This window comes from Cryptosporidium ryanae, assembly GCF_009792415.1.
Source record: "Cryptosporidium ryanae isolate 45019 chromosome Unknown contig_26, whole genome shotgun sequence".
In the NCBI taxonomy this organism is placed as follows: Eukaryota; Apicomplexa; class Conoidasida; order Eucoccidiorida; family Cryptosporidiidae; genus Cryptosporidium; species Cryptosporidium ryanae.
The window spans coordinates 45,597-62,640 of record NW_027125525.1 but is presented as its reverse complement, the minus strand read 5'-3'; the positions used below and the strand labels follow the sequence as shown (position 1 = coordinate 62,640).

Genomic DNA, 17,044 nt, shown 5'->3' with positions numbered 1-17,044 from the left:
TAAGTAAACAAGTTTACCTTTATGTGTGAAAATAGTGCATCTAAGCTTCGTAACAAGTAAATAAACGTTTGTTGATAGTGGGTTAAGATAGATTAATAACAGACCCTCATAAATCAAATTAATAGATAGACAAAATTAAAATGGCACATGAGAAATAAAAAAAAAAAATTAGTTTCACATTAAACAGACTCAAAAAAAAATATGTCCAGTCTTGAATGTCACACATATCAATACCAAATAACAAGAAGTTCACATTTTATTTCACCAACATTAAAATATTAAATAATTTCTCAATGTTCACATTTCGATTGTTTTTTTTTTGATTTTTGAACTAATAGAATACAAAAAAAGTTCTAGTAAAAACTATATATAGAAATCTGTGAATTTCATATGTATTTAATGTTTCTAAAGTTAATAACGTATATATCTATGACAAAGTGTCAATTTTATTTCTAAAAAGAGAATAGATGAATGAAATTAGTTTTACTTGAATATTACCCCTCCCCCCTCAGAAAAATAGACAATAAACTAAGGCTTGAAATTATGGGTATTTTCATAAAGTAAAATTTAACTCATTTTTATTTAATCACCATTAAATGATTTATATTTGATGTCAACAAAAATTCCTAGATTTGGGTTTAAAACAGAAAATGAAAAGGCAACTTCCAGTTCTAAATATAACGTCTCTGAAACACGAGTCAGAAACGAAAATAATATTATAAAAAATAACTTGGAAATTGGTGAACAGAAATTTGAAGAGGCTCAAAAAAAAAAAATTCATAATAATGTGGTTAAGATACAAGTTCCAAGGGTTGCTTTTATTAAGCAAGGGTCAATGGGGAGTTCTATAGAAGCAATCAGAAAAAAGAATCAGCAAATGGATGGAAGAATTCAAGCTATAACAAGCAATAGGAAAAACACAATGAGTTGCACAAATTCAAATCAAAATAAAGATTCTTTCAATTTAAAGATGTTGAACGGGAAGAATGAATATTCTGTTCTAATGCAAAACTTAAGTTTCAGACAGAAAAGTTTAATAAATGAAAGGGAATCTAGGCTTGAAAAGTCCAAACTAAGACTAAAAAAATTAGAGGATGAATTTAGTCAACTAGAACTTTCTTTTAAAACTTCTGAATCGGAGCTTAAACTCCAATTAGAGTATTTAGAAGAGGAGAATCAAAAATGCATTCAAGAGAAAATCATACTTCAGAAATTTGAAAATGAATTAAAAATAGAAATTAAAGAATTGGAGGATCAGTTAGATCGAATTGATTCATTTTTTAGAAAGCACAAATGTGAAATTGACACTTTTAGAAACTTAAATAATGAATTGACTCAGAAAATATCTGAAATAGAGGAGACAATCAAATTATTGTCAAAAGAGGTATTCGAATCTGAGAAATCAATAAGTTTATATGAAGTTAGTCATTTAAGTCGTAGTGTGATTTCTGAAAACTTCGATATGCCATTTAATGACTCTGTCAAATTTGCTTTAAAATTGGAGAAGCTTTTACAGAACGACAAGATGACCTTGAATCAACTCCAATTTAAGTTACATAAATTTAAGAATGAACCAAGATTTGTTTTAAGAAATTATTTAGCTGAGATACCTCAAACATCCAAAATCTTTATTTTTATTCCATCTCCGGAAAGAAATAGTATCGAAAGTAATATTGAAGATATTTCAAAACAAGAAAATGATACACATTGTGGTGTTGATAAAAACAATTTATATCTAGAGAAAACTGAGGCAAATATTAAAAATGGGTTTTTTATTGATGTGGAAAAGAAACAAATAATTATAGACAATAAATACGTTTTTGAAATAGATAAAGTTATTGAATTTGATGAGACAAAAAGACCTTCCTCCTTATTATTAACTGATTTATCTATTATACAGCGCTACCTTTCAAATATTATAGAAGAAAGGAACATTGAAAATACCTACTTGTACAATTATTCAAGGAATGATAATAAGAATATCTTCCTTAAACGCCAGTCTCTTTTATGCAACAGAATAGAGATAGAATCTCCAAAAACAAATATATATAATAGTAAATGTACAAAAACAACAGAAAGAAATGATTTTTATGAAATAGACATCACTGAACAGAAGGAAGTTGAGATAGATGTATTGCTTCTTGTTAATGACACATTTAATAATATAAAACTGGGGTTGGATGATAAAATGGTATTTAATAACAAAGAAGGTAACAGAAGTAATAAAATCGTTTCATCTATTTCCCCAATTTGCTTTGTGAATATTGGAATGGACAATACAGCATCCAGAAAAACATTTTGGGGAACAAACAGAAGTAGATGTGTGTTTATTAATGATTTCCAAGATAATAAAACAAAAGTTCATGAGAAAGATGGGCACAATAAAATAAAAACACCTGGAATACTCCACTCGGTTATACACCAAATTTGTCAGAATATTAACAATTCATCATTAATCGAGTGGGATTTATCTTCAAACATTATTATTCAGAAGCCAGATTATCAAAATTACAGTAAAGAAAAGTCAATAGAGAAACAAAAAGAAGTTACTGAGAAGCACTTCGAATTCCCAGGTGGTTTAAAGGGATATCTTCCATTGTTATGCAATGTCAATTCTTTTGATAGCTCTAACGAAAATGAAATTTACAATATTGATCCTCCTCGGTTTAATTACAAAATTAGCAATGTGTCTTATTCAAAAGAGATTAAGTTTGAAAAAAATAGCACTCCAAAGGAATTTATTTCCGAAATTTACAAAGTAATCGAGGCTTTCTCTCCTAATTTTCTCTATATAATAGATGCTTATGATCACTGTATAGGTGAAAAAAAGCAGCAAGGGAATATAAATAAGGATTTTCATGTAATTATTGACTTAAAACTTGAGGCAAATACTGGAAATTTCTCAGTTAACTCAAATATTGTGCTAGTTGATCTATTTATCGATACAGATTGTGGAGTGGATAAATACGTTGAAAGTTACTTTCAATATGTTAAGGGGATGCAAGTAAACGACAATTTTATTCAACATCTTCAATTAGGTGACTCGGAAAATAAAAACAAACCTTTAATATATACTTTAGTTCATTCAAACCTTTGATATTTTTGAATCGGTTTTCTTGCTCCACCTAACGTGTTTTCGGCGCTCTTGAATGCCATTCACACCTTCGTGGGGTCGGATTATTGACAAACTAAAAATTGTTTGATAATTTATAGTTATTTTCCGCCTTGATAGGGTATTATAAAGTATTTTATTAATCTTTAATAAATGAATTTCAGAATTTTCTTTTTCTTTTTGTCCTCCAACATCTTTTGGCATGTATTTTCCGAGGTATTACATGTAAATAGAGGCAATTTTACGTGGAATTCAAATGGCAAAAGGATAGATTTTATAAAAAGCAACGATTTTGACAAGAATTTCATTTCTTCACAAAACTATAGTGCTGATACTGCAGTTCCAAATAAAAAAGTTCTTTCATATAACGATTTGGATGTTGCTCACAAAGAGTACTCTGAACACACAAAATTGTTTTTTCCGTCCTTTAATTTTAACTATTCTAAAGTCATTGACAAATGTATTACAGATTATGGTTTCCTAGTTGGATTCTTAAGAAAGATTGCACTGACATTTTATTATTTCAATAGAATAAAAAAACTGGAGGATGATGAATTTAAGAGGAATTCAAATAGAGCATGGAAAATTGGGCATGACAATCACACCAAAATAAATATCAACATAAAAATAACGAAATATAATGATGAATTTAATCAAAGTTTAAGTGTTGATACTCTTCCGGGTTCATTTATCAGCAATCTTTTCCATCCTTCAGACACAAACTGGATTGAATACGAAGTCAAGCGTTCCCAGCCTGAAAACAACACCTACAAATTAGTGGAAATATTAAAAAATGAGAACAATGGAGTTTTCTCGGTAATAGAGTGTATTTGCAATTTTGCAATAGAAACACAACGCAATCTGGGGTTAAATACAACATCAATTGAGAGATGTGAGGAAAAAATAGAAGATATAATTCTCGCTATGAAGATGAATCCTGAAGCAGAATTCGATCTTACTCAAGTATCTTTGGACCAACCTCCTTCAAAATTAATTATTCCAGATAGTATAAGGGGTGACAAAATCAGCAGGAAATGGAAGGAGTCGAAAGTTGAAGGTAAAGAGTTAGTAGTCGATTACAATTTCACCTCAAAAAGATTTAAATTGGTTAATACAACTGATAAGGGTATTAACATAATTAGGGAACTCTTATTTGAATTTAATAGCTCAAAGGGAAACACGGACTCATTTATTGTTAATGACAATTCAGATCCATTGTTAAATTACTTTGATTCTCGAGATGTTAATGGCAAATCCTGTGTATACTTTCCCTATGATCAAGGAAAGTGCGGTGCTTGCTATGCTTTTGTTGTAAGTTCGTCAGTGAGCATATCTAATTGTATCCAAGAATCGTTCCTTACATCACCGCTCTCCCCACAACAAATAATAGATTGTAGTCAAAGCTTTGGGAATTTAGGTTGCAATGGAGGTTTCTATTCAAACGGATGGAGTTATTTGCTTGAGAGCAACAATCCAAAAAACTTATTTTGTTCTTGGGAAGAGTACCCATATATTGAATCACAGAAAGATTGCAAATCAAATAAATGTAGCGGATGTCTAACAGTAGGTAGATATAACGTCTTTACAGGGCTTTCTTTAACTGGCAGCGAAGGCTGGGATTTTGTAACAACTATACTCCCAAAAGTTGGGTCTATATCATTAAGTATAAATTCAAATTTACCAGGATTTGCAAGTTATTCAGGTGGGATTTACAGAGCTCCAAGGTGCACACTTTCTTCTGAATTAGACCATGCAGTAATTATGATTGGATTTGGAGTTAGTGACAGTGGTGAAAAATATTACGTCATTCAAAACAGTTGGGGTGCTTCCTGGGGTATTTCCGGATTTATGAATGTTTCTGCAAGTTCTTGTGACATGTTCTGGTATCCTGGTATCATTAGACAACTTCCATCGGATCCTATACCTGAAGTTTGTGAAGGAAATGCATTTCTGTTGGCTGGTGCAGGGAAAAAATATCATTCAGATTCATTTGAAATTAAACAGAATAGTATTCACTTTAATATTATTGTACTAATAATTGCTCTTTTTTTAATTTTAATTTAGTGATTATTGATTGACTTTTTTTTTTATTTTTATAATTTTTACTGCCTTTCCCGTTGATTTTTTTTGGGCATATTTTTCCTGCGATTCCCTCAAATTCCCGGAAAAAATTATTCGTATTTTATTTTAGGACATTGAAAAATTATCTTTAGGAAAGATAACATAATATTTTAGTGTTGATATGAGTTTCTCACGTAAGAGAATTGCTCAGGAAAGGGCAGAATGGCGAAAGGATCACCCTGTTGGTTTTTCTGCAAAATACGCACCTTCTGAAGATGGCGAAGGACAAAATATGATGAAGTGGATTTGCAAAATTCCAGGAAAAAATGGGGTAAGTTTGATGTTTAATATTTTATTTGATTTAAGCTTGAAATTTTATACTTTTAGACACCTTGGGAATATGGTGAATACACTCTTATTGTAATTTTCCCGGATGACTACCCTGCAAAACCTCCAAAATGTATCTTTCAACCACCATTATTTCATCCAAATATCTATCCTTCTGGAACGGTTTGTCTTTCTATTTTAAATGAGGATGAGGATTGGAAGCCGTCAATTACCATGAAACAAATTTTATTAGGCATACAAGATTTGCTTGATAATCCAAATATTAAGTCACCTGCACAAGCTGAGTCTTATCAACTATATACTAATAACAGGGCAGAATACAATCGAAGAATTAAACAACAAGCATTACAAAATAGGCCTTCAGATTGACTCTGCCTGCTTCGCGCTAACACTAGCCGTCCAATAAACATTAGATGTTTTATAATCATTATTTTCAAACTAAATACTTAATTAGATATTTATATGCTTTCTTTCTAAATGAGTCGTTCAGAAAAATCTATCCATATTGTTCAAAGCGGATTAGATATAAATTGGAAGCTTATTGAAAAAGATATTTTTTCTAAACCGAAACGTATTGAATTTATTGGAAAGCACATTAAATACTTGTGCAATCCCATCTCAATCAGTGAAGATGTTGTACATAATTTATCTAAAGTTTTTGCTCGTTTAGTCTCCATTGAATTACAACTTTTTAATTTGAGTAATTCTTTCGGAGGCCTCGGTCTCTTTGTTTTAAACAATTTTGGCACTATTCAAAATGTAGACATTTATTCGAATTCAAAATTAATTTTTGACAAAATAGTTAATAGCTATATAGATTTAAAAAGTAGTCTCAAACAAGAAAAAGCTAGTCACCAAGTTAATAATAATATATTCTTGACAGGTTTCATTGATGGAATAGAAAAAATAGTGAATAAACTCGAATATATTAGTAAGAATATAACAATTTGGATACTTATTCCAGAGGTAGATTTTTTTTCCAACAATTTAATTTTATTATCAATACTTGAATGTTTGGTCAACTCTTTACATTATGAACTACAAAAAAAATTTATTAATGCCAAAGACCTAAAGATTAATTTGATTTTTATACTTGAATATCCTTCAGATGATAATACGGACAAAAAATGTAATGAGCCAATTATTACGACAAAACAAGGAATAAGCAACATAAAAATTACTTTTATCAATTCAAAATCACTATTAAGCTATTCAGATGTAGTTATTTCTCAAGTTTTTGAAACAATTTTGTTGAGAGTAGATTTATCTAATGTAAATACATTTAATGAATTTAAATATATAACTCTATTCACATTAAAAAACGATCATTTGTTAAAATTTATCAAAAAAAGAAGTTTTAAACTTGAGAATAATAAAAAACATAATAATTCGGAGCAAAGTGAATTTTCAAACTCAGAAGAAGGTGGGGTGCTTTATGAATATGAAAATATTGTATCTATTACTTCAAGTGAATTTTCTAGTTCTCCTTTCGATGAATTAATCGACATTATTCAATTAAAAATACTTGGAAAAATCCCAAATCAATTTAATCCAACAGCAATAGAAATTTTTCCATTGTCTTCTCCAGTAGGAAGAAATCCTATTAACGTTATTTCATCAATTAGAAATTCACTTGAATACGAAAGTATTCTTTTGGGTAAAGAGGGTATTCCAAATTTCGCACTAATTCCAAGCATGAGATTAATTTCTAATAATTCGAAAGTATTAGATGTAAATATGTATAAAATAGAAAAACGAATAAATGCTCATACTGAATTCATAGAGACTTCATTAGTTAGAACTCCATTCAATCTATCTATTATTAATAGGGACCCAATTATTCCATTTCCAGTATCTAGAGCGTTTAACTATGAAGAAAAAATAAAATCCACATCTCATATTGAGTGTTCAGGGATCGAAAGCAACACATATTCTTTTCAGAGTGAATGCTTTGAGAAACTGTTTATGAAAATGAAAGATGAAATAAAGTTAAATATATATATAGATTGTAATCAATTACAGAAACAAAGTACAGGAGTAAAGAACTCGTCATTCAACCAAACAGAACACACTTTTAGAAAGTCTCTTTTGAATTTAAAGGAGAAAAAAGAAATCTCAGAAAAAATATCTACAATTTTTTCGTCAATTCCTAGCTTATTTACAGAACTGAATCAAGAGTTAGCTAATGAATATAAATCTAGGTTTGAAAGCGATGATTCAGATCTTTTTAAGTTTGAAAATTTTGGCCAAGAAAAAAACTATCTCGAACACAAGTTTAAAATTAAATCCGTAAAAGTAATTGATATACTGTTCACTGAAAAAAAATGGGGCTATGATAATAGACTGTTGTTGGAAAGTTTTTTCGTATCTTTTCCATTTAGATCAAGTGAAAAACCGAATAAAGGCTCTAATATTAATACTGGGTTGATAATTGATAACATAGAACTATTCTTTCAAAAAATACTGTGTAAAATACATTTAATTCAAAATTTATCACATGACATTGAGATAAGTAACCAAGACATTAATTATATCATAGAAAATAGAGGTTATGTAAAAAAACACAGTCCCAAAATATTTTGGTTATCATTAAATATTTTTGTTCATTCATTGAAATCCGTTTCAAAAGAGTACTGTCGAATTTTTTATATTCTAAATAATCGGAATTTTGAATTACAAAACAATATCTTGTTACCAAAATTAAATTTAAATAGTAACAAAGTAATAAATATGTTCAGTTCTAGTGAATTATTTCACACAAAAAATATTTACTTGAATTATAACGCTATTTCATTCACAAATGTACTTCAAATTGGTGACGCAAAAATTCTTGAAAATAAAAAATTGAACTACGAGTAGAATCTAAATTTAATTTCTTGTCTAATGAATCTTTTTTTTTATTTTTACAGGTTTTTTAGTTTTTTTTTTTTTTTATAACTCGAACAATTTTTTTTCCATCGCTCTAAATTTATTTAACATGAACGAATTTATGGATAACACTTCACCCAAACAAATACTATGAATAAAATAGAATGACCTTGATTATTTATGTTATATTTTCATAAATATGCGTTTTTCGAGGTTACCAAATAGTAATCAATCCCAGTCTTTAATAGTTGAAGAACAAGATTTAATTTGTGATGATAACGTACGCTCAAAATATGGAAGTAGGATTGCAACAAATGATCAACCATTTTCAAACCAAACTGATATTACTTTGACTTTAACAACAGAAAAAATTAAGGGTGAAAAAGAATATGAAGATTACACAGAAACTTGGGAAGGAGATGAACAAGGATTGATTTGGGGGAAAAAAGAAGCTAAAGACAAGAGCTGGGAGGAGAAATGGATAGAACAAAGAAATATTCCAGACGAGTTCAATAGTTTACAAGTTGAGTACACAGAATCAAATAATAATTTGTATATTACAGAAAGCAAAAATGTAAAAAAAAATATCTCTAATTTTGAACTTGGGGACAATACCGAAGTTGGGAGCATAAATGAACATAGAGCCTCATTAGGGCAATTATCTGGAATTGATTACAAGAAAAACAAGAGATGGAAGGAGAAATGGTTTAGGAGGGGAAATAAACTTTTTGTGAGAAAGTATATTGAAGATCTTTGTGAAAATAATGTACGTGTAGTTAATTATAGATTAGAAGACTCTGAATTCATACTTGAGCCTTTGAAGAAAGAAAATAGTTCTGAAACACATTGGAAATTGATTCAGACAAATAAATATGGCAAAAGTAATCTTGATTTAAAAGAGTGGAGAGAGAATACTGTTTTAGATGAAGACACATGCACTACAATTTATCATGAGAAAGGAATTAAACCTGAATTAAATAATAGACCATTTTCGTTTATTTGTAAGAGAAAAAAGTCTTTGATTGAAAAAACAGAGATAATTTATAATTCTTATAGAAGTGGTGAGTTTTCTGAGGAAGCTAATTCTTTTGAAACAACTTCGAAGGTTCAAATTGAAGAAGAAATGAGAGAGACTAGAGATTATCTTGAAAAACAATTGGGTAATGAAGATAAGAACTCTAAATACAATGAAATATGGAAGGAATATATTGAAATAGATAACAATGGAAATAAAAAAGGAAAGAAACGTGGGATTAAAAATGAAAAGACAGAATGGTGTGAAGTTTGGTCTGAAGGAGTAGATGGAACAAATGAAACCGATAGATGGTTTGTAGAAGAGGAAAAACAATGGGGGGAAAAGTTCGGTTACTCCAAATCTAGTAATGAAAGATTTTCTGTTGTTTGGGAAGAATTTGAATGTAAAGACTATACTAAGGTAAAGACAGTAAGGAAAAATTGGGAGAAAGTGGGTGAAAATAACACCTGGGGTGAAACAATAATAGAAAAGAATTTTAAAAATGAAAGAATCGAGTTAGTTAAAGAAAATTGGTATAACAATGGATCTGAGAATTTTAGAGAGGAAATTCATGAGGATCAAAGGTACAGTTTACAAAAATATAGAAATATGAATGAACGTATTCCTGAAGGCATTTTTAGAAGGGGAAAGAAAAGAGGTGAAGGTATATTTACGGGAGAAACTTGGTCTGAAGATTGGAGTGAAAACCTTTGTCGAACAGATGAAATGAATGAACTTCTTAGAACTTATCATTTCACAAATAAGTATTGGACTGACAAAAATGGAGATCAATGGGGTGAAAAAAGAACACAAAAGTTAAAAGTTCATGAAGAAGACTATGGAATAGATCTCGAAAAAGAAAATTATTTATCTCATTTTGGTAGTAAAAATATGTATTTTGAATCAGGAGAAGCATGGAGCAAGAGCCAGCACCATGAATTTTTCGATTATTGGGAAAAGGATGGATTGAAGCAAAAAGGTAATAAAAAGGGAATGGATATGAGGCACGACGACAAGCATGTAGAGTGGAGCGAGGAATGGATGAAGGATGAACACGGAGAATTCAACAAAAATTATTGCTGGAAGATGTGCGATTCAAATGGACCGATTGAAATATGGACGGAAAAAGAATTGATAGAAGTGTCAGGAAGATCCAATGTCTTTAAATGTGGAACAAAGTACGATACTGAAGACCGAAATAAAGTTCAGCAAAGATGGGAGGAAGAATATGAAGATGATGGGGAAGGAAACACTCATGCGATAAAAAGTGGAAAGGGTGTTGAGAATTGGTACCTTGATGAATTTGGAAGTTCAAAGGAAAATGGAGAAAATTGGGCATTGAAGAAGGGATATAATCGAGAAGGTAAATGGGAAGAGAAATGGTCAGAGAAACCTTATTATAAGGAGGCTTGGAAAAAGGGTGAGAATCTAAATGGAGATAAATGGGAGGAAGAATGGAAAGAAGATTTTAAGAATAAATGGAAGTGGGCACAAAAAAGTGGTGAAAATAGCATTGGTGACAAATGGAGAGAAGAATGGAGGGAGGAAATTGATGAGATAAATAATTTGAGCAAAAAAACGGCGAAGAAGGAGGGAATGAAAGTACATACAGGAGAGGAATGGAGTGAGGAATGGGGAGAAACTTATTCCGGATTTGGAAGTGAATATATGGGCCATGGAGACATTGCCGCAGAATTTGTAGAGAAATGGACAGCAAAGTTTGCATCAGATGGAACTGGGAACTTCTGGGGAAATTCGTGGGGCGATCACTGGAAGTGGGGTTCAAAAGTAAAATCTTGGGGTGAAAAATGGGAAAACGATTTAATTGTTGAAAAGTGGTAAAATTAATTTTAATTTTAGTAATAATTATTAAAACATGTACATATAAATATATGCGCCTCTGTTTTATTTATAAAAAAAAAAATAAGATAATTTAAAAACAAAAATAATTTGGCGTCAAAGGAGGAAAAATCGAACAAAATACAGCATAAACATAATATTATTAATATTCATGAATATAACGTTTTAGTTCTATCTTATGTTGTATTTTAATGCTTAAATTTCAATAAATGCCAAAAGGAGACGTTGGAACTCCTAGATGGGTTTCAAAACAAATAAAGTCAAGGGGTTTACAAAAATTACGCTGGTATTGTCAGTTGTGTGAGAAACAATGCAAAGATGAAAATGGATTTAAGTGCCATCTAAATTCTGATTCGCACCTCAGACAAATGAAGCTTTTTGAGAATAATTCAAGGAAGTTATTGGATGATTACAGTAGGAAATTTGAGTACGCATTTATGAGGTTAATGAGGACAAGGTATTCAAGAACAAAGGTACTTGCAAATACTGTATATAATGACATAGTTCATGATAAGAATCATATTCATATGAATGCAACAATATGGACAACATTAACTGAATTTATACATTACCTAAGCAATACAAATAAATGTATTATTGAAAAATCGGATAAAGGGTGGTATATTCAATACATTGATCATGAAAGAAATAAAAGAGACGAGGAATTGAAGACAAAAAGAACGAAAGAAATAGAGAGAAGTGAACAAAATGAAAAAATTATTGAAATGGGATCGAAGAGAATGACCTCTATAGATATTCCAGATTCCAGAAAACTCCCGACTATACTTCTAAGAAACTGTAGTCCACATGAAGAAAAAATATCATTTGAGCTTGATTCTAGAAAATATAATAGGAGATCAAATGAATTAACACAAATCCAAAGTCTATTTCAACTAGAGCAAGAATTTTCCGTCGGTGAAAAAAAAAAAGATAAAATAGGGAGTAAATTTACTAGAAATAGAAGTAGTAGTTTATCTAGAGAGGGTTACTAGCGATATTACATAAGTTATTTTTTTTACATTGCGCATACTCAATTGTGTACATCTTTGCCATGTTATAGAATCCCTTGTAATCACTAGATCTTAATATATTTCCTGCATCACAATTCAGTGGACTGTTAGGATTTGGATCTGACAAGATTGATAATATTGCTCTGCAAAGAGAATTAAGTGTCCATGCAGGACTCCAATTATTTTTAATGACGTCAATGCAAATTTCACCTATGAAATTAAGTTGATTTGAAATGAAAAACGAATAACATACCTGTATTAAAATTAATATTTGGATGAAAGATGGGTGTTTCGAATATAGGAGTAGGAGGTATCAATGGGTATTGAATTGGTATAGTGATATTTAATTTGTAAATACCACCTTCATAAGGTGTTTCTTTTGGTCCTTTTATCTCGGCAATCCAATACAATACATTATTTTGACTAAATTTATGAGGTTAATTAAATTATAATCCTTCATTATAATTGTCTTTCAAACATACGAAGGTGATAATTCAATGTCATCATCCTTGTTTTTCAAGGAATCTCTAACTTCAATAAGTAATCTACTTTTGCATGTACTCATCTATCTCAAATTATTTATTAAAACAGCATATAATTCACTGGTTTTCACAATTTATTTTATTACTTTGGGCGCTGATACTTTACAAATATAAAAAAAAAAATATTGCAGGGGTTTTTTAGACTTCTTCAAAATAATTGAATGATTTTTTATTTATTAATAATTTTATGTGTAATTTTTACCTCAATATATTAACTAATAGTTTTATAGATATTTGTAATTAATATTTTTATTTATTTATTTTTTCATTAAGTTTAAAATAATACCTTTAGCTTAATTTTTATTACTAATAATTGGATTAAAGTAGTAATACATTTTGAAGTTTTAATCACAATTATAGGATAATGCAGATTGAAGATCCAGACTTAATTCAGAAAATAAAGTCAGATATTAATAGTATTAATTCTTCAATAGTTGCATTGTCGAATTATAAACTAGAAACACGTTCTTTAGAAAATGAAATAGAAGAGATACAACAGAATATAAGCGATATACTAAAGGAACATGAAAATGTTGCAGATTTTACTAAAATTCCGATTTTAGAGAGATTGAAACTTGATGAGTGCTATAAATCAATTATTAATATTAAGAATATTATTTCAAGATATGAGGAGAAAATAAATATCTCCGATGCCAACAATGACTTAGAAAGTTTTAACAGAGAGTCAATATTAAAGGAAATATCTGAATTGAAGATATCTAAATGTGGAATAGATGAAGAAGTTTCAGAAAGTGAGTCAGGTATTAATTCGGAAGAAATTTTTAATAATCTTTTAGACGATGACAATGAAAACATAGATGAATATTCTGATGACTATTTTTCAACAAAAAGGATTCAAACTGAATACAAAAATTCAATGGGTTTTTGCATAGAAATGTTTCCAAAAATTTCCACAGATGTTCTGGATTCATCATTTGAAAATAAGCTCACAATGTATGATTCAATAGGTAAGCATATTCAATATACTCCTAGAATGGTCTGGCATAATCCAAGAGATGATTTTCCTTCAGTTCCACTTCTTGATCTTTATAATCCATGCATTTTTGACAAATTAGATTTGGATACTTTATTTTTTATTTTTTATTTTCAACAGGGGACTTTTCAACAGTTTCTAGCAATACAAGAATTAAAAAGGAAAAAATGGCGTTTCCACAAAAAATGTTTTGCATGGTTTTTAAAAAGATCCGAATCAAAGGTTATAAATGATGATGTTGATGTTGCCGATTATGTTTATTTTGATTTTGAGAAAGATTGGTGCCAAAAAATTAAAAACGATTTCGCTTTCGAGTTCATTCATTTAGATAATGCTCAATTTATTACAAGGAAACTTTCTGAACTAGCTCAATGTGATAATGAAGCTAACAGTGAAACAGTAACAATCGATGAAAATGACATTGAATACGAGGCAGAAAAGTGATCTCCACTTTTCATGTGAATTCATTTTGCATATATATATGACCACTCTCCAATAAAACAAAAAAAATTTAACAGTAAATTTAGGCAAAATATAACAAAGAATCTAGTTCTTTATGTTCACTTTTATGTCAGTATAACTAAATTTATTTATTGACTTATTTCCCTAATCCCTTCAGCTTTGCACATTAATTTCTAAATTAATCGGGTGATCCAACCGCCAAAAATGCATGTGATTTTAGTGTCGAGATGATTCTTAGAAAACATTGCAGATAGGTAAACATAAAAACGAAAACAGATAAATATGAATTGTTTTAATATATTGAAGTAGAATTAATCAGTATTCTAAATTCAAGTTTAACTATTAGTCTTACTTTTTTAGTAGAATCAGAGCAATTCAAGATGTTGAATCAAACGTTTGGAAAGAAAAATAATAATTTTAAAAGCGTTAAACTTCTAAATAGACCATTAAAAGCTAATGGAGTAAGAATAGATTTAGATTTAAATTACAATGCAGATTTAAAAACAAATAGCAAATATTCTAACCCAATAAAAGGAATTTTAAGACCAAGAAAAAAGAATGACAATTCACTCTTTCAGGATTTAAAAATAAAACCACATCCTTCCGAAATAGGTACTTTTAAAGATAAAAGTAATACTAACATACTAGAAACAAATTTCAGTGTATCTGAACCATTTTCCAGTGATAGATCTAAAAATATCAATACTAGGGCTTCTGGATTTCTAGATATTCCGATTAGACTAACCGAAAATACATGTATGGATATTCAATCAATTAACTTTGATATTTCAACAGAAACTGACAGAATTCACCATAATCTTGATAGGTTAAAAAACGAATTTTGCAGGTTCATTGATTTTAAATACCACGCAAGCACAATAGGAAACACTGATTTAGAACAGAGAATTTTCCTTAGAAATTGTTACGAGAAGCTTAAAGAAGTTGATTACCCAACCATTAAATTACAACAGTGGAATATATATCAGAACTTGTTACTGGAACAAAAGAAAAATCTTCTTTTGTTTCAAAAGAGTAGAGGTGGTGACCAACCATTAGATGATGCCTGGTGCCAAACAGATGAATATTCATTCGAAGAATATGTTAATAATAGTATAAAGTTGAAATTTGATAAGCTTAAGGAAATAAAGATGAAAAGGTTGGCATTAAAGAAAAGACTATTTCTCAAGGGCTATTTCGATATAACTGATTTCGATGATATTGAAGAAATTTACGATGATAAAATGTTAAAAAAATTGGGTCTGGGTAATCAGTTTATCAATGATTCATCTGAAGATGAGTTAGATGAGCTAATGGATTACGTAGATCAAATAGACTCTGATGGAAGAGTTACATACAATAACTATCAAATAAAACAAATACTTGGAGTTTTTGATAAAAAGTTTAAACGTAGGTGCAAACCAGATTATTATCAATTTTTCTTTGGAAAGACAGACTATGAAAAGGAAATAGATGATAAGAAAAAGGGATTGAATAATATTAACGGAAACGAAAGAATTTCAATGGAATTAAAAATGAAACTTGTTGATTTTCTTGATAAAAAGTTAAACTGGACAGAAATAGAAACACCTTGGGAATGGGAACATGATTTTATTATTGATGAAATGAATAACTCAAAAAAAACAGAACCAAAACTTAAATTGAGTGATTTGGATTCTAAGTTACTAAAGGAAGGTATTCCGAGTGATTTCTTGAATGAGTTAACTGAAATAAGAAAGAGATACCGAAGAGAGCTTTTGGATAACGAATTGAATATTTATGAAATGAAGAGTGTTTCAAATGAGTTAATGACAGGATTTAATAATAACAAAGAATTATTAAAGATTAATTTGTATAAAAGTGATTTTGAAGGAGGTTATAACAGGTTATTTGGAACATATGAGAATGAAAAAATTGGAGAATTGGTTAATAGAAGCAATTGTTCAAATGAATATAAGGTTAGGTTTAAAGAACCAGAGATTTTGAAGGTTAAAGGCAAAAGTGAGTCAACATATAATATTGTGGTTGAAAGAGAAGATCAATCTCCAAAAACTTCATATCCAAATGTAAAAAGTTCTACAGAAATAAAAAGTGATATTGAAGTGGCACCAAATATTGAAATTGACCAGAAAAAAATATCAATATATCTTGATAAAGATATGTTAAGTAAAGGGGTTGCTGAAAGAATAAAAGAAGACTTGTTGACGCATTTAAATAAGATAATTAGAGATCAGAATACAAAAATTGAAGTAAGTGATATTTCGAACGCCAAAAAAGACTATATATCTAACGATTCTAGTGAATGTGTCAAACAGTTTTCAAATCCAGTAGATGATAAAATAAGCAGTTTAAGTTTGGAAAAGGTACACGTAGATAAATATGCGAAGTTGGATTCATACACTAATTCTATTTACAATAATGTAAATTTTGACGGAGGGGTATTGTCAAATAATAGAGATATTGAATCAATAAAGTCACAATTGTCTCTTTTGAGAAATGCAGCTGGAGTATTGGAAGTATTAAAAGAACATGAACAAAAGTCGAATATAATCTACAATCACAAAAGGCTCAAGGATCTGATCATTCAAAGAATGGGAAATTCAGATTTCGATTTAGATAATGTAGAAATAAAAACATTGGAAGACGGAGTGGATGAAATAATCAAGGGTATAATTGAAAGGAGAAAAAATGAGGTAACAAAACCAGAGTGAAGAACAAATTAAAGAGCAAAATTATAAAAATAAGATTAATTATTTAATTGTAAATTAATTTATA

At 29.4% G+C, this 17,044-nt stretch overlaps 9 protein-coding genes across 9 annotated transcripts; 8 read left to right on the top strand and 1 right to left on the bottom strand.

Annotated features, from left to right (window-relative positions):
- Nucleotides 1–610: 610 nt before the first annotated feature.
- On the top strand, nt 611–3,097 carry FG386_001605 (uncharacterized protein; the record flags this gene model as incomplete). The annotated part of the gene is made up of 1 exon (XM_067340998.1): nt 611–3,097. The coding sequence occupies one exon, from the start codon at nt 611–613 to the stop codon at nt 3,095–3,097; it is 2,487 nt and encodes an 828-aa protein (XP_067198069.1).
- Nucleotides 3,098–3,265: 168 nt separating this feature from the next.
- FG386_001604 (cathepsin like thiol protease membrane associated) lies at nt 3,266–5,176 on the top strand (the record flags this gene model as incomplete). The annotated part of the gene is made up of 1 exon (XM_067340997.1): nt 3,266–5,176. One exon carries the CDS (start codon nt 3,266–3,268, stop codon nt 5,174–5,176), a length of 1,911 nt encoding a protein of 636 aa, XP_067198068.1.
- Nucleotides 5,177–5,354: 178 nt separating this feature from the next.
- FG386_001603 (ubiquitin conjugating enzyme) lies at nt 5,355–5,890 on the top strand (the record flags this gene model as incomplete). Its single annotated transcript, XM_067340996.1, has 2 exons — nt 5,355–5,504; nt 5,561–5,890. The coding sequence occupies 2 exons, from the start codon at nt 5,355–5,357 to the stop codon at nt 5,888–5,890; spliced, it is 480 nt and encodes a 159-aa protein (XP_067198067.1).
- A 108-nt stretch (nt 5,891–5,998) lies between these two features.
- On the top strand, nt 5,999–8,380 carry FG386_001601 (uncharacterized protein; the record flags this gene model as incomplete). The annotated part of the gene is made up of 1 exon (XM_067340994.1): nt 5,999–8,380. The coding sequence occupies one exon, from the start codon at nt 5,999–6,001 to the stop codon at nt 8,378–8,380; it is 2,382 nt and encodes a 793-aa protein (XP_067198065.1).
- A 208-nt stretch (nt 8,381–8,588) lies between these two features.
- Nucleotides 8,589–11,246, top strand: FG386_001600 (uncharacterized protein; the record flags this gene model as incomplete). Its single annotated transcript, XM_067340993.1, has 1 exon — nt 8,589–11,246. One exon carries the CDS (start codon nt 8,589–8,591, stop codon nt 11,244–11,246), a length of 2,658 nt encoding a protein of 885 aa, XP_067198064.1.
- Nucleotides 11,247–11,473: 227 nt separating this feature from the next.
- On the top strand, nt 11,474–12,256 carry FG386_001599 (uncharacterized protein; the record flags this gene model as incomplete). The annotated part of the gene is made up of 1 exon (XM_067340992.1): nt 11,474–12,256. One exon carries the CDS (start codon nt 11,474–11,476, stop codon nt 12,254–12,256), a length of 783 nt encoding a protein of 260 aa, XP_067198063.1.
- A 38-nt stretch (nt 12,257–12,294) lies between these two features.
- FG386_001598 (uncharacterized protein) lies at nt 12,295–12,839 on the bottom strand (the record flags this gene model as incomplete). Its single annotated transcript, XM_067340991.1, has 4 exons — nt 12,295–12,308; nt 12,341–12,484; nt 12,528–12,697; nt 12,757–12,839. The coding sequence occupies 4 exons, from the start codon at nt 12,837–12,839 to the stop codon at nt 12,295–12,297; spliced, it is 411 nt and encodes a 136-aa protein (XP_067198062.1).
- Nucleotides 12,840–13,180: 341 nt separating this feature from the next.
- FG386_001597 (regena domain protein) lies at nt 13,181–14,254 on the top strand (the record flags this gene model as incomplete). Its single annotated transcript, XM_067340990.1, has 1 exon — nt 13,181–14,254. One exon carries the CDS (start codon nt 13,181–13,183, stop codon nt 14,252–14,254), a length of 1,074 nt encoding a protein of 357 aa, XP_067198061.1.
- Nucleotides 14,255–14,652: 398 nt separating this feature from the next.
- FG386_001596 (uncharacterized protein) lies at nt 14,653–16,980 on the top strand (the record flags this gene model as incomplete). The annotated part of the gene is made up of 1 exon (XM_067340989.1): nt 14,653–16,980. The coding sequence occupies one exon, from the start codon at nt 14,653–14,655 to the stop codon at nt 16,978–16,980; it is 2,328 nt and encodes a 775-aa protein (XP_067198060.1).
- Between the last annotated feature and the right edge of the window lie 64 nt (nt 16,981–17,044).